Source organism: Nomascus leucogenys, chromosome 24, assembly GCF_006542625.1.
Source record: "Nomascus leucogenys isolate Asia chromosome 24, Asia_NLE_v1, whole genome shotgun sequence".
Taxonomy (NCBI): Eukaryota; Metazoa; Chordata; class Mammalia; order Primates; family Hylobatidae; genus Nomascus; species Nomascus leucogenys.
In genome coordinates, this window is record NC_044404.1 from 17,298,171 (window position 1) to 17,315,249 (window position 17,079).

At 53.3% G+C, this 17,079-nt stretch overlaps 1 protein-coding gene across 1 annotated transcript in view; it reads left to right on the forward strand.

Annotated features, from left to right (window-relative positions):
• The first annotated feature begins 324 nt into the window (after positions 1–324).
• Positions 325–17,079, forward strand: part of PADI1 (peptidyl arginine deiminase 1) — a 40,202-nt gene continuing 23,447 nt past the window's right edge. Inside the window, exons 1-2 of the mRNA XM_003279527.3 lie at positions 325–502; positions 16,756–16,936. Of these exons, the coding sequence (XP_003279575.1) occupies positions 411–502; positions 16,756–16,936 (273 nt within the window). The 5' untranslated portion in view covers positions 325–410. The remainder of the gene's footprint in view (positions 503–16,755; positions 16,937–17,079) is intronic.

Here is a 17,079-nt window from a genome sequence, read left to right on the forward strand (position 1 = left end):
CGCACATAGTCAGCCCTCAGAAACACTGACATCATTGTAATAGGGGTTCAGGCACCAGGAATCTTTGGAGGGGAGGGCAGGGGCTGCTGGGGAGCTCTGGAGGGTCTCCTGTCAGCAGCTGAGCCCTGCTTCACCCGGGGCCCCCAGTTGAAGCTCCCCTTCCCCATCTCCCAGAGAGGCCTCGGGTACCTCCTCCCCTGACCTCCTGGATTGACAGCCTTGAGTGAAGAGGGTGTGGAGCCAGGAGGTGGGGACCAGGCTTGCCAGGCTAATCAGGTCGCAGGGTGAAATTAAAAGGGAGGAGGAGGCACCAACCCGTCAGAACTCACACTTCTTCCTGGCAAAGAAGTGCCCAGGACGGGAGCTGGGGAGCCAGAGCTGATCTAGGAGGCTGGGAGCCGGGGGACAGGATGGCCCCAAAGAGAGCTGTGCAGCTGTCCCTGAAGATGCCTACCCATGCCGTGTGTGTGGTGGGAGTTGCAGCACATGTGGACATTCACAGGTAAGAGCTGGGAGGCGCTCTCCTGGCTGCAGAGAGCTGGGTTAGAGTGTAGGTCAATGGGGCCTGGTAGACAAGTGAGGCTCATTGGAGAGGATGCTGGCAGGAGATAGCAGAGAAGGTGGAGTTGGCTGTGGAGCCTGGGAGGAAGGAACTGGGGTCTTGTCAGGTCCTCCTTGGGGCCCCAGCTTCTGGGCACTGGGCTCAGGACATTGGCCTCAATCCCCTGGGTAAGAGTCCGGCCTTAGATTTCTAACTCTGAGCCCTGGGGTCAGGCTTTGGGGTCTGGGTCCTGCATTCTGACATCTAGGTAGAACTTGTGTGGAACATCAGATGGCTCAAGACAGGGAAGAGAACTGGTCCCTGCCCCCCTTAATTTCTTGCCAAGCCCCCATCTCTCTGAGGTGAAGGGACGTGTGTGGTAGCTTGACCCTTGGAGGTCAGCCAGAGATAACTAGATTGATTCCAATCAGGAGGGAGTGGTTAGGAAATACTCGATGAATTAATATGAGGAGAGAACCTGGAGCAAGACGGCTGGGACTTACGTTTGCTGTGAGATGATGTTGATGACGGTGATTATGGTGATGAACAGTGATGATGGCAAGGATGGCAGTGATAGTGGCAATGATGACATCTGAGGAGGCAGCAGTAGCATTTGCTTCTCTTGTTGACCCAAATCTTTCCTGTGCTGGCTGTGCCCAGATGGGAACTCGGGGACTCAGCCTTAGTTTCCCTACCTGGCCACTAAGGGAATTGGATTTGGTGATCTCTGGCACCATTTCCAACTCTGACAGGCTGTCTGTGGATTCCATCCCTGCTGGACCAGGTGGGGCTGAACCCCTTGCAGATAGGGGGCTCATGGTGGGAGTCTCCCTCAAAGAGGAGCTGGGTGCTGGGGGTCTGTTAGTGGGTGGGATCTGAGCTCCTATCTCCCTCTTGGGACTCAGCCCCTGTACCTACTGGTCTGGTTAATGTATGCAGGGCCCAGGGCCCAGCTGCCCACCTGGCCTCCGGTGATCCTCTGCCTGAGAAGCCCTTCCTGCTCCTCTGCTGGGCAGTGGTCTGTGACCCCAGTGGCAGGGCTGGGGAGGAGAACCAGGAGCCATGGAAACCAAACCTTGACTCAAAGTTGCTGCTGGGAGCCCCGGTGTGGGGGCTGGTTCTCTCGGGTCTAGGTGGCCAGCAGAGACCCCATTGTCTCCTGCCCTGTTAACATAGGCTTGCCAGATTTAGCAAATAAAAATACAAGATGCCTAGTTAAGTTTGAGTTTCAGATAAATAACAAAAAGCTTTTTTAGTATATCGCATGGGAGATAGTTCTCCTAAATTAATCTGCTGTTTAGCTGAAGCTGAAATCTTTTTTTTTGACATGGAGTCTTGCTCTGTCGCCCAGGCTGGAGTGCAGTGGCGAGATCTTTGCTCACTGCAACCTCAGCCTCACAGGTTCAATTCTCTGCCTCAGCCTCCTGAGTAGCTGGGATAACAGGCACCCCCCATCACACCCGGCTAATTTTGTATTTTTAGTAGAGACAAGGTTTTGCCATGTTGGCCAGGCTGGTCTCAAACTCCTGACCTCAAGTGATCAACCCACCTAGGCCTCCCAAAGTGCTGGGATTACAGGCATGAGCCATCGTGCCTGGCCGCTAAAGCTGAAATCTAGGCATCCCACATTGTATCTGGGAATCTATTTTCACACCAAGAGTAGGAAAAGTGTCCCTTGCAGGCCCCTTTCTTCTTATTTCAGGCTTCTGCTCTCATCTGAGGGCATGGCTGTTTCTAGAAGGTGATTTCAGAACCTCTGGCTCTACACCGTGCTGCTAAGGCCAGAACCATTTCATGGGGAGCCAGGAGACCTGGTCTTAGCTCTGCCACTGACTTCCTGCTGGATGTGGGCCAAGTCACTTGTCCTCTCTGGGTTTCGTTTCCTCATCTAAGCCCCCGTGAGATGAGCCGAGTCCACTCTGCAGTTCACTGTGGAGGTGAAGTAAGTACCCAGATCCTGGAGTTGAACACACTCCATTCTCAGGCTGGCTCCAGGCGTGGCTGGAGCTGCACTTCCAAGCCTCAGTTTCCACATCTGAAAATGAAGAAACAATATAACACCAGTTATAATGGGTTCAGGGGAAGATAAATGAGGCCATGCATGTATAAGGCCCGTTGCACCATGGGTGCCCTGGCAGTGCACACAGCTCTGGTAGCTCTGTGAGTCCCCTTTTCTCCCGCATCTGTCCTTTCCCTCACACCTGAGATGATGGGAGGAGACAAGGACAGCTCAGACTGCAAGTGCTGGGAGCATATGGTGTCTGTAAAGCTCCTTAGTGTCCTCAAATGCAGGCCCTGGCCCAGCGGAGGGGCAACGGGAAGTTGCCTGGGCTATTCATAGCTGTTGTGCTCCGGTTGGCTCTGGGAGGCAGAGGTTGCTCTGGGATCCTGAGTGAGCACACGGGGCACCTCCACCCAAGAGCCCTTCAGGAACCTTCACCTGGGTGTTGGTGGTGACTATGGTCATAGCTACTGAGAGCCTCCAAACTAGGACACAGAAGTTTATTCTGCAGCATAAGGAAGAGCTTCCTGCTGGCCAGGTCTGCGCTGGGCAGGGAAAGAGGGGCATGGAATTGTCAACCTGGGAAGGTTTTTAAGAGGAGCCTGAAGCTCACTTCAGCAGCTGGGTTGGCAGCAGGAGGAAGGGGTTACACTTGATGACAAGTGATGAACTTGGGGCCTCCCCAACCCCTTCACCCAGTGCCTGGCTCTAGCTAAGGCCAAGTAAGGGGTTTCTAGTTGGCCTTACTGGTGGGAGGGGTGAAGCCCTCAGAAGAGGAGGTGTTGCCAGTCACCTGAGCTGCTGGGAGTCTGAGCCCTCCAGGAGATGGGTGTGTAGGGATGACATGGCAGGAAGTGATTCATTCCCCCAGGGGCTGTGTGAACTGGTTATTTGGAGAAACATTTGTGTTTGGGGTAATTGTGTGCCCCAGGGTGTCTCAGCCTAGGAAACCCTTAGGAATCCTCGACTCAGCATGTGCTGCAGGTCCCAACCCCACACCCCAGTGGGCTAGCCCACCACCCTGTCCACCCCCGACCCCAGAGGGTTAGCTCACCACCCTGTCCACCCCCGACCCCAGTGGGCTAGCTCACCACCCTGTCCACCCCCCACCCCAGAGGGCTAGCTCACCATCCTGATGGCCTACACTCCAGTGGGCTAGCTTACCACCCTGACTCCCTGGATCTGGCCAGACTGCCCTGGCTGTCCTTGTCCTTGCCTAAGGAGTTCAGGTGGCTCATGCCACTAAAGACAGGGGTGGGAAGTGTGAGGAATCCATCTGCGGTCCTGCGTGGCCCTCCTTGACTGCCCAGAGGCCAGAACCAGAGCCCCAGGCTGGAGACCATAAAGAACCTTTATTCTTTGGGATGCAGAAGGCTGGCCTTGTAAGGAGACAGGGAAATTCTCCTGCACTTTCCCCCAAGCCTTCCCCACCCCTGCAAAAGCAGCAATGCAAGACTGAGTCGGGATCAGAGAGCGGTAGAATTGGAGGGGCATAGGGAGAAGGGACACTGCAGGCCTCTCAGATGCATTTTCTGGAATTCCTTGTATTTCAGAAAATGAAAATGCCAAAACAGAGTTCGAAAACTTGTGGTACATGTAATGTGTACATCGAGTAAATTAATGCTTTTAACTTGCACCGAAGAACAATGAGGCATAATTGTGCTCCTCAGGGGAAAATTATAGGATTGACGCCGACACTAATTTCCAGCCACCGACAGGCTGCCGGCCCCTGGCTGGACACATTCTCTGCTCCATCCTGTCACTGTGTCACTGCAGCAGGAAGAACACTATTCACCAGAAGAGACATTAAAAGTTCAAGTTTCAGGGTCCCTGGAAAATATGAAGCTGGGGTCCTCCGCAAGTTCCACGGGGCCCTGATAGGCCCGGGGGTTGTAGAAACTGGACTCAGAATGGTGGAGGGTGGCATTATTGAAACATAAAATATTGACATCAGGAAGGGCCTCAGAGGTCAGCCACCCCTTAATTCTGTGGAACTCCCTGCTCCCCTGGGTCCTAGCTGCCACTTGCCATTTTGGGGCTGGCTGGGAATCTCTCCCCATCCCTCTGGCCCCCCCAGGCCCTCCCCTTTCCACCTCCTTACCCCTTCCTGGCATTTCCTGGATCCTAGTCTTGGAATGTCTCCTCACGCCGAGCTTTCTCCTCTTCCCTTCTCAACTCGCATCCCTTTTACCTCCAGCTGGTCTTTGCAGGCTGTGTGACCTTGGGCCAGTCACTTAGTGTCTCTGAGCCTGTTTTCTTCGGAGTGACATCCCTTCTTGTTTGTACCTGCGAAGCTGGCACCTTTATTTTTTCCATTTTATTTCATTTTTATTTTTATTTTTGAGATGGAGTCTTGCTCTGTTGCCCAGGCTGGAGTGCAGTGACATGATCTCGGCTCACTACAACCTCCACCTCCCAGGTTCAAGTGATTCTCCTGCACTCCTCAGCCCCGGGGTAGCTGGGACTACAGTTATGCACCACCCCATATTTTTAATGGAGACGAGGTTTTGCCACGTTGTCCAGGCTGGTCTCGAACTCCTGACCTCAGGTGATCTGCCCACCTCGGCCTCCCAAAGTGTTGGGATTACAGGCGTGAGCCATCTCACCCGGCCTAAGTTTTTATTTTATTTTATTTTATTTATTTATTTATTTATTTTGAGACAAGGTCTCGTTCTGTCACCCAGGCTAGGGTGCAGTGGTGTGACCATGGCTCACTGCAACCTCAAACTCCTGGGCTCAAGTGATCCTCTGCCTTAGCCTCCCAAGTAGCTGGGATTACAGGCCTGAGCCACCGTGCCAGGCCTACTGTTTTCCATTTTACATTGAGGAATTCCACAATCCATAGAATGCGGACATGCTTTGGAGAGAGGAGCGGTGACTCACGACTTGGACTCTAAATTCAGGGCCCTATCTCTCAGGGACATTCTGGTCCCCAGCCCCATTTATCTCTTCTGGGAAGACCAGTGAGTGAAAGCTGTCCCTCTTCTCCAGCCTCCATTCCTGGCTGGGCAGAGCTCCACTTGGGAGAAGGCTGGTTCAGCCTGCGCCCTCAGCCTGGGCTCTCTGGGTGTGCCCCTCCCCAAGCAATGACAGGGCAGAAGGCACCCACTAGCGTGATTTCTGTGAATGAGGGAGAAGACAGGACACAGCCACATCATGTGTGATTCTAGATTCCTGAGAAAATGCCTGAGCCTGCTGAGGGGTCTGGGACATCAGGCATTGCCCTCTCTCAACCTCCAGCAGCCCCAGCCAGCCCCGGGGAGAGGATGCAGGGGAAAGCTAAAGCCAGGGTTGCAAGCCAGGGGACTGGGGATTGGAGCTGCCGCCTCCTGCTGTCTGGCACCCACACCTCCCATTTCAAGGAAGCTCCCGTGGTCTTTTCCCCGGGGCAGTCTGCTCCTGGGCACCTGCCCTGTGCTGGGCTCTGGCACTCGGTGATGATACGGCCCATGGCCACATGTGAGGAGCTTCCATCCTAATTGGGGAGTTAAACAAATTTCAGGATGTGGGTTTCAACAATTGCACACCTGACCCATTTTCTTGGTCAGGGAGGAGAGTGAAGGGAGGTGCCAGGGTCCTCTTAACCACAGGGCCCTGTGTCCTCTTTTGCCCAGGTCTGCCCACTCCTCCATGCCTTTCAGATGCCCTCTGTGACAGTAATGATCATGATGGCAGCCCTGGTTTTTTGTTTTTGTTTTTTTTTTGAGATGGAGTCTTGCTCTGTCGCCCAGGCTGGAGTGCAGTGGCACGATCTCGGCTCACTGCAACCTCCGCCTCCCAGGTTAAAGCGATTCCTCTGCCTCCACCATGCCCAGCTAATTTTTTGTATTTTTGGTAGAGATGGGGTTTCACTATGTTGGCCAGGCTGGTCTTGAACTCCTGACCTCAGCCTCCCAAAGTGCTGGGATTACAGGCATGAGCCACCGCACCCAGCCAGCAGCCCTGTTTTAAGTGCTCATGGCATTATCTCAGTTAAACCTCACAACAAGCCTATGAGATGGGAACTACTATAATCCCCATTTGCAGACACACGGAGACACAGAGAGGTTGAGAGACTTTTCTGAAGTCACACAGCCCACAAATGCCAGAGCTGGGATTTGGACCCAGGTCCACCTGGTTCTAAATTCTGTGAGCCCAACCCTGTGACTGCCCAGGCTCTGGGACTCTTCTATGTTGCTGGGTAAGTGAGGGGTGAAGTGAAGGCAGGGCAGCAGATGAGCTTTGGAGTCAGACCCAGGCAGAGGCCAAGCACAGCTGTGCCCCATCACCCTCTGTGTGACCTCTCTGCATTTCAGCTCATTTTCTGTAAAATGGGGAGAAGAATAATCACTCCGTTATTAGCAGGCAGGGGCCATGGGGATGGAATCAGAGAATGGAGTAAAAACCCGCTGTAGACTCTGATGGACCTGCCCCACGTGGACCCCACAAGGGCAAAGCCAAGGATGATTTGTCTCTGCTTTCCTGGTGCCCACCATGGGACCTGATGTACAGTAGCTACTCAGGAAGGTATGTTGAGACAGAGCCACTGGCAGCACTAATGGGAGCCCTGTGTGCCCCAGGGAAGCTGCTGGCCTTTAGCGCTGGAGCTCATGGGGTGGCGGCCAGTACCCCGGGACTATCAGCCTCCAGGCAGATCCCTGGCTCCAGGCAGAATCGCCCACTCAGTTGGTCACCCCAGGGGATTTGCTGTGCCCTGCTGGCTGACCCTATGGCATTTCTTGTGGCTTCATTCCAGGACACCTAGAGGCTGGCACCTGTAGGGCACCTGGCAGGCCAGATCCTGGCCAGGCGTGCAGGGGAGCCACAGGCTCAGCCAGCAGTGGCTGCTTTTCAGCCTTTTCATCTGATTCTGCCTGATTCTCCCCCTCCTGCCCCCACCACTCACCCAGCACAGTGCCCCAGACGACCCCCAAGAGCACATTGTCCCCCACCCCCGCCCACTCAGTTTCTGTCCCCAGGATCTGGCCATATCCAAACTGCAGGATAGGACAGTTGGCAGCGAAGCGCTTCTCTGTGACTGCCGTATTTCTCTTCTCCCTAGGGACCAGGTGCTACATTTCTGAGCTGTTGACATAAGATTTGGCCTGTGGAGCCCCAGTGGGCCGAGGCTTCTGGGAAGCAAGTTGCAGCCACGCAAAAGGAAAAGCTTTCTAATTACCTGAGCTGTCAAAGCAGAGAGGGGTGTGAGGTAGTGAGCTGTCTGTCTTGGGGAGTGGGCAGGGGGCTGGCCGGGATGACCTCTGAGGCCCCCCTTTGACCCAAGGCCTATCCTATGCAAGATGCTCCCTGGTCTGTTCTGTCATTTTAGGGCAGACAAGGATGAGAAGATCACAGGCACCACCCCCCTGGCCTTGCCCCTGTAAGATGTGGGTGCATGGTGGGGCCAGGGGGCTGTGGCTTTCCTGCCTTGGTACCGCCCCCCTCCCTAGGCCTCCTTGGCCTGCTGCCAAAGAGCCATGCAGAGGAGCTTGAATTGCACACTCTCAACACATTCTTGTTTCCTTCTGACATCCCCGATCGTCTTCTTCTTCCAGTCCCCGACAAGGGCATGCTCAGGGCACACACGCACTCATCTTCATACCAGCCAGGACAGCTCCTCACTTTGCCATCTGTGCAACCTGAGCAAAGTTACTTAACTTCTCTGAGATTTCTTCATCTGTGAAGTGGGGACGTAATGCTGAGTCCTCATTAGGGAAAAGGAGCCAGGCTGGTAGGAGCAGGGAAAAGTACAAAAAGAAAGCTGGTCAGCTCCGAGCCTGCCTTGCTTCATGATCCAGGACACACAGCCCTCCGATGCAAATAACCCACGATCTTCCTGCGCCCAGCTTTCACCAGACCCCTGCAACTGAGCTCCCCGCGGCCTTGGCATCAGCAGTACTGCACAAAGCCCTCTTCGACAGACAGCGTAAACATCATCCTGTAAAATCCCCGGCAAGTGTTTGTTTCTTTGCATTTGGCTTCACCTCAGAGAGAGGCTTCTTTCTTGAAGGCTGACCGTTGTGTCTCTGGCGATGTGTTTTCCTACTTTCTATAATCAATCTGCTTTCCTTTACGTGCAACTGTCCTGGTAAATTCTTTTACTCCTGCATTACTGGCCATCATTACCCTGTGACAAGTAACACCTACCTTGGTCGGGGAGCAGGAGTTGGAGTGAAGTCGAGATGAGATCATGGATAGCAAAAGCTAAGCATGTGCCTGGCACATGGCACGTGCTTGAAAATGCAGGCTCTTTCCCTGCCCCACTAGAACCCATGGAACACGCTGCCTTATGCTATAACCAGTGGGTGAACCTGCACCTTACCACAGGAGGTGGGCAGGGGTGGAGAGTAGCTGGTTTTACACTCCTCATCCCGCCCTCTGCATCTCCGTTTGTGAGGTTCTCTAAGAATTCACCCCATTCTGCTCATAGCCTCTCTATTGAACCTGACGCAACTGGCCCTGCTGTGGGCATGAGGTTGGTGGGCATTGCAGGGTGAGTAGGAGGACGCTGCTCTGGGTGGCGCAGACGAGATGTGAAGTGGCCCCCAGGATGGTCTGAACCAGGGCCATGGGGGCACAGAGGAAGCACATAGGTTTCTGGCTGGAGTTGAGTTGGGCTGTCTGGGGATTCTGAGAAGAGTAATCGTAACCATGGTGACAGCATCTAACAATGAGAAGTCATCATCTCAGGGAATCAATCCCTCCAACAGCCTTGGGATTATGTCCATTTTACGGTGGAGGAAAATCGAGGCAGTTGAGTGATCCAATTTGAGGCCATGCTCCACACAGAATCTACACTTCACTCCATGGAAGAGGTGGCATTTAAAGTGGGTCTTGAAGAATGCAAAAGACCCCCCTGCCCCCTGCCCCGTGACTCGGCTCAGCAGAGATGGGGGAGCAGCCTGGTGAGGGGCAGGCTCATCAGCATAACAGTGGAAACCATGAAAATATAACAGTGATTACCAGGACACCTGACAGGGTGACTCCTGTAGTGGTAATGATTTTGGTCTTTTTTATTTGAAGGGGTGCTTTCAAATCCGTGACCTCACCTGACTCTGCACTTGGGGACATGCCAGTACTGCATATCTGGGGGTTGGTTAGGTCTGGGGGCCACATCATGAGACATCACCAAAAAGAAGCATCTTGGAGAGGATTATTAGATTCGGAGGAAGCCAGGAGCAGCTCTGGAAAGCTGGCACAGCACAGCCCACTGCAGGGTGGCCTGCGGCTCCCCACAAACTCCCACTCCTGCCTGTCACACCTCCCAAGGTCAGCCCTTCATCCATGACCAGGCCCACAGATCTGGGCACCTGAGAGATAAGGAAAGGCAGTGTGAGCCCCATCTCCCAGCCCCGGGGCAGGGGTGAGGGTAGGATGCCAAGGGAATGAGAATCAAAGGCAGCGCAGGGCCCACCCGCCATAACCTGCCTTGCTTGGGTGCCAGAGTGAATAAGCAGACCCCTCCTCCTGCCTCTTCCTGGTGGTCTTCAAAGCTCCTGCTGGGGTACTGCCGCTCTTCTGTAACTGAAGCTGACCTGGATGGGGGTGATGGGAGCCAAGTCTTGAAGGCAGTAGGGCTAAGACTAGAACAGGCCCCTCCCCATGCCTGCAGGAGTGGCCCTGGACCTCAGACCTGCAAAGCAGGTGTCTCCTGCAGGAAGCCACCTTTCCCCCAAGGCCCGACCCCTCTAGGCACTGCCTACTCATCTGTCACTCACAAGGGAGTGAGACGCTGAGACCCGGAGCCCAGCACCCCGGAGGGAAGTGAACAGAGGTGTGAGCTATTGAGCAAGTTTGGGGTGGGGAGGGAGCAGATCTAGACTACAGGAAGCTAGACTGGGCTTGGAGGGTCTTGATAGCCCCAGAGGAATTGTACCTGTCATTTCTTCCCTCTTCTTTCATCATCATCATCATCATCATCATCATCATCATCATCATCATCATTTTCTACCAAGACTCCAAATAGGGGGCTGTGACTTGGAGATGTCAACTTTTGCCCAAAGCTGGGGATTGGCTCCGCAGAGTCCAGCTTCCCTGGAAAGGGCTGTGTCTGGCACCGGTGGTCCCTGAGTAGGGTGGAGCAGGGGTCCCCCATGAGCTAGAAACCCTTCTGCTGCCAGCTGGGTGCCCTGGGCTTGTGGCTACTTGCTCTTGGAATTCATGGGCCAGGCCGACTGGATTCAATCATGACTCAGCCACCTCCCCACTGGGCAGTCCTGAGAAAGCCACCCCACCATCCTGAGTCGCTGTGTCCTTGTCCAGAACACGTTGATTTTGCCCCTGGTTCATGCCAGGCACTAAGCTGGATGCAGAGATGACAGCAGTGATGCAGACAGCATAAAACAGAAAAAAAAAACCTCTGCATTTTAGAGGGAGAGACTGCAACGAGCAGATACGTGCTATGTCAGGTGGCTGGGAGGTGGCCAGTGCCATGGGCTGGAGTGAAGCTGGGGTTGGGGCACCAGACTCATGGTGTCATTCATGTCATGCCATTTGCAACAGGAAAGAAGGGTACATCAGAAGGGTCTCATATGCTACCCTGAGAGAAGGAAGTGAGGGGCTGGGCGGACCACAGGGATCGGTGACAGGAACATTCTGGACAGAGAGAGCTGCAGCCCTGGCATGCTTGAGGAAGGGCAGGGAACAAGCAAGAGGGCGTGGGGAGGGAAAGCAATGGGTCAGGAAAGCCTGGGAGGCCACACAGGCTCTGGTGACAGCCTCTGAGCAGGAGGGATGCAATGGGACTTCTATTTTAAAAGGTCCCTCTGGCTGCTGTGTTGAAGCTGGACTGTGGGGAGAGAGGGGAAGAAGGGCACTGGCCTATGATAAAAATCCACATGGAAGCAACTGGTGGCTTGGACAGGGTGTGAGCTGTGGCAGAGGTGACAGCAGTCAGGGTCTGCAGTTGCTAAGAAGGTGGAGCTGATGGGATTTGCTGAGGGGCTGGCTGTGTGAGTGAGGGAACAAGAGGAGGTGAGGCTGAATTGGAAGGTGGAGCTGCTATGGACAGACTTGCAGTGGGTTGGGCAGGAGCAGGTTTGAAAGGAGTGGGGAAGGAGTGGGCATGGGGAAGCAGGAGTTTGGCTTTGGACCTGCGAAATTTAAAATGCCTGGTAGGGCTGGGCGCACTGGCTCATGCCTGTAATCCCAGCACTTTGGGAGGCCGAGGTTGGCAGATCACTTGAGGTCAGAAGTTCGAGACCAGCCTGGCCAACATGGCAAAACCCCGTCTCTACTAAAAATACAAAACTTAGCTGGCGTGGTGGTGAGCTCCTCTAATCCCAGCTACTTGGGAGGCTGAGGCAGGAGAATTGCTTGAACCCAGGAGACAGAGGTTGCAGTGAGCTGAGATCATGCCTTTGCACCCTAGCCTGGGTGACAGAGCAAGACTTTGTCTCAAAAAATACAAAATAAATAAAATAAAATGTCTGGTAGACACCCAGGGAGAAACTCAAAAAAACAAGTAGTCTGGGAGTTCTAACCATATTGATGTGGCAGGTGGAGAAAACCAAGGGAGTGGGTGTAGACAGAAGAAAGGAGGATAGGAGAGGGGAGGGAGGGGAGGAGAAGAGGAGAGGAGGACAGGGGAGGCTAAGCCCTAAGCCAGGTGCGCTGGGGCCAGCCACACTCTGAAAAGTACCAGTGTAGGGATTCTGCCCATTGCCGATGGTGCCTATTCCAATTACACATTTCAGAACTTGTTGGGGTGGGGCGGAACCACAGATGGGCTCAGGGGCTCCCTGGACCCACTGTAAGATGAACCTGAGCTGAAACTCCATGGATCACCTGGCCTCCATGAGCCCCTGCTCTCCCAGGTGGGCGGCACTGTTGTTTAGGGTCTCCTAGACCAGTTCAGGGCCAGTGTGCAGGAGAACTAGAAACACACTATTACTTCCTCTTCCCCAGTGACAGTCACCCTGGTAAAAAGTTGTGCATCCTCTTGGGGAAGGCTGGGAGAAAGCTGAACAGTGTAAGTTTGTGGCAATGTACCAGGGTCCTTCCTCAAGGAGATCTGATTGTTTATTTTTTAAGAAGGTTATGAGCCCCTTGTTAAACACAGCCACTATTTAAAATTAAATTATACACACAATTAAACAAATTATGTTAAAAACAAAGGCAGTAATACTGAAAACTCATCACTGCTTAATTATTTTACTGCATTCTACCATTGTCTAGACATAGTGGAAATAGTGATGTTGCGAGGTGCTATTATGCATATTTGAAACTCTGAGTCCAATGATGTTGGGCTGGTAACTTGCAACTGGCCAGAGTGGGAGTATTTATACCACAGACATTGGTCAAGGCTACAAATCAGGGCTTCATTCATGGTTTTATTGAATGCCTAGAGTTCGGGAAGTGATGGAGACAGGTTAACAATGTCAACTAAATTTAAAAGTGTATTGCATCTATAGCCATGACATTGTGGTTAGTACCAAAAATTGATGAACTATTCCTCCAGGATTATCTGATTCAGCAAATAAGTTGCTCACATCCTAGATGAATGAATGAAGTGTGACATGCATCTTCATTGCTTCCCTTTCATCTTATTCGTGAACGCAAACAAAAATATCAACCAATGTTTACGTCACATATCAGATTTAGTGACAATAAACTTATGGAGGAAAGAATGAGCAGATTGGGATGCAATTGCATTGGTCAAATCATGGTCAAATTGCAATCACAGGTTGGCTACAGTTGCAAGAGAGGACATCTGGAGGAAGCAATGGACTATATAGATTTTACAACACATTTTACAATAAAGAATAATATGTATTATATTATTATTTTTACATTATGTGCCACACACTATTTACATCAGTAAAATTTATAAAAGAAAGTGTTTCAAAGACAGGTGATCGTCTGGGCCAAGTGCCTCTGACAGGTCAGCGAGGGGAAGAAGAGAAAAGACCCACTGGGTTTGGCAACAGTGGGGTTTCCTTGGTGTGGTGGGAGGAAAGGCTGATTAGAGGCAGGTTGCAGAGGCAAAGAGAAGAAATAATTGGAGGTGTCAAGGGAGCAGAAGAAATGAGGGGGTCAAAGGAGAAAGAGTTTAGGGATGGGTGATATTCACCATGTCTGTGTGCTGGGTGCAAGGGAGGGGAGAAGGGGCAAGGCCGATGATGCCCTTGAGTAGGGGATGTGTCCCCAGGAGGGCTGGTCTTGAGCAAGAGCCCAGGCAGCTCACCCCTTGTCCCAGGAGGGCACACATGGTAGTGGACTCAAAGGCAGGAGGGCTGGGAGATGAGGTGGTGGGAGGAAGGAGGTTGAAGGCTCTGAGTGACGAGGGAGAGGAGCAGGGAGGCTTCTGGAGATAGGAGAAGATAGGACATAGTCCTCTAGGACACTGAAAGAGAAAAGAGCCTGGAGCAATGCTGTAGGAGCACCCGGCATGTCACGCATCCATTGAGGTCAGCAGTCATGAATCCAAGTGAACCATGGTCAGCTGCATGGTGCAGGTGCAGAGAGGGTGGAGAGTTGGATCTGACTGTATAGCTGGAGCTCTGCCAGACAGCTCAAGGTAGGGAAGGAGGAGCAAAAGATTAGGGAGTGGAGCAAGGGGGTGGCCGCAGCGGGGGACGATGGGATCTATGGGACTATGCTGGGGAAGGGAAGAGGGAACGTGAGGGGTGAGGGACAGCAGTGGGGGGCGAGTAGAGAGGACTCAGCCTTCAAAGGTCAAGTGTCCCAGTGGGCTGAAGGCTTGGTTGCATTGGTGTGTTAGGAGTGAGCTGGAATATTGGGAAGCAGTGTCTGAGTGGGTTGCTAACAGTGGAGCTTGTAGTGGGTGCAGTTTTTTGGTAATGACATTCTATAGCACCTGCCCGGGGAAGGAGGGGATGAGGTCAGGTGAAGGACAGGAGCATTGGATGAGAGGTCAAGGGGCTGAGGGACTAGGGTGCAGCACACCATCTACATCGCCATTGAAGTATAAACTGGTGACGGCAGCCGGCTGAGGAATATGGCAGGAGCTGGCACCGTCGAGATGAGGAGAGAGCGACGGTGTGCAGGGGTGTCCCTGTAGTCTGGAAACGTCAATGCAAAGTGGGGGTTTACAGAGTGAAGAAAGACGATGATTTGGAAGGGACACTGAGGAGCATGAAGGACCCTTGCCCACCTCCAGGCCCAGGGGCTGGAGGGAGTATGGAGGAAGCAGTCACCATGGAGATGGCTGGAGGGGAGGCCATGCCTGCTGTTGAGGGCAGGCTTCCTTTACAGTACAAGATCAAGGAAACTGTCCGGGTGGGACTGAGGATATCGTGCAGATGATGGTGGCTGGGATTGAAAAGGAGTTGGGGAGGATGAGGAAGGGGGTCAGATGAGAGGATGAGAGTCCAGGAGACTTGGGGTTTCCATGGCAACTGATGTAAATGATGAGGAAGAGCAGGTAAGATGGGAGGACCCCCAAAAGTGCTGTGGAATGTGGTGATTGTAAGGCCAGGAGTGGGGGATGGGGGAGGTGGGTCTTGCCAGCCGCCTGTGGGGGCTCTGGGGCCCCTGCACACTCCTGCCTCATCTGTAAAATGGGGATTATAATCTTTGCTTTGGGGGGTTGTGATGAGCATTAGGGAGCACCAAGTAGGACTCGTGACTCTTGGAATTAGGACTATTGTCACTCTCTCCATTGACTAATGGAGAGAGTTTTTTGATGAGGCCAAGTGATCATGGCAGAGCTTGTGGAGGGGGTCTGGTTTCTCCAGAGGGTTGAATATTTGGGTGGTTTTTTAGGGATCCAGGAAAGGATGAAGGTGGGAGAATATGCAGAAGGACCCCTTTTGCAGAGTGGCAGAAAGTGAGAATCCATCCATTCATTAACAAGTGTTTATTGAGCACCTACTATGGGCCAGACACTGTTATAGGTGTTGGGGGTGCAGCTGTGAGCAAAACAGACAAAATTCCTCCAGCAGCATCTTTGTAGTCGGGTGGATGTCTGTCAGTGGATTTGACCTTGGGTGGTGTCCTGGTGGCTGATGGCTCTGCCGTGGGGAATGATGTTGGAGAGCCCTGACATACAAAGGAAGAACAAGCACCAATGTGTAGTTCTCTCATTCAACCTCCTCTCCAGAGTGTGAGCGCCACAGGCCCAACAGCCTCCTGGAACTCTGGGGATTAGTGCAGTGCCTGGAACAGAGAGGCCATAGTTCACACTTATGCAGGGGATGAAGAAGAATGAGATGCCACCCACAAGGGCCCTGTTGGTTTTTCTCTGGGTGCCCTGTAGCCTGAGTTTGCAGTGCATCCCCCTCTGATGCTGTGGGCCAGGAAGGCTGACCCCAACCAGCTGTGGCTGGGAGCAGCTGGTGGTGTGAGGAGTAGGGTGGGGGCCCAGCAGATGAGTGCCCCAGGCTGGGGCCAAGGCAGATGGGAGGCTTCTCAACACCCATTTCTTGATCCCAGAGCTCTGGTGTATCAGGTGAATGCGGTGTATTGGGTGATGGAAAGAAGTTGCACGGGGTGCTGGCATTAGTCAAGTTCTAGATCTCCACTCAAGTGCAGATGGGCTTGAATCCCCCTGCAGAGTGGCAGAAGGTGAGAATGCGTCCATTCATTCACACGTGTTTATTGAGCACCTACACCTACCATGTGCCAGACACTGTTATAGGTGCTGGGGATGCAGCTGTGAACAAAACAGATAAAATTCCTGCCCTTATGGAGCTGACCTTCTAGCAAGAGAGATGGACAGTTGACTGGCATTGAGGTGGGAGAATCACTTGAACCTGGGAGGCCGATGTTGCAGTGAGCAGAGATCGCACCACTGCACTCCAACCTGGGCGACAGAGCGAGACTCTGTCTCAAAAAAAAAAAAAAGAATCAGAGCGGGGGAAGGGAGATGGGGGATCAGTCAGGGGGAAGGATGGGCAAGGTGCAGCATTAAATGGAGTGATTGGGTGGGGGTAGGGGCTTGCTGAGAAGGTGACATTTTAGGAGGCCAGAGGGGCCCCTGGAAGAGGCTTGAGGGAGGGAGCGGAGCCCTTGGTTGGATGGAGCCATTAGGAGGAGCACCAAAGTAGGAGGACTCGGTGGACTCCTTGGGGGGAGATTCATAGCCACTGGTTTGGCAGGCCAGCTTGGTGCAGCCTGGGCCAGGTGGCCACTGCCCTGGTGCCTCCGGCTGCCTGGGCTGTTGAGGGGGGGTGCCTTTTGGAACAGGCCCTGGGCATGCCCCCAGGGCCCCCTACCCCACTGTGGCCACTCCCCTGAGCACTGGGTCTCTTCCCATCTCCTTCTCTGCCAGTGATGTGCCCAAGGGTGCCAACAGCTTCAAGGTCTCTGGAAGCTCCGGGGTGGAGGTCTTCATGGTCTACAACCGCACACATGTGACAGAGCCCATAGGCAAGGCCCGTTGGCCGCTGGACACTGATGCAGACATGGTCGTATCTGTGGGCACAGCCAGTAAGGAATTAAAGGACTTCAAGGTAAGAGGCCACTTTCTCATAGAAAAGGGTTGGATCTCCCCACCCCCATCCAAGGTAAGAGCGCCACTGTGGGAATTCCCATTCCAAAACTCCCCACTTAACCAAACCTCACAAAGCTTATCACAGCACATACACAAAATGTA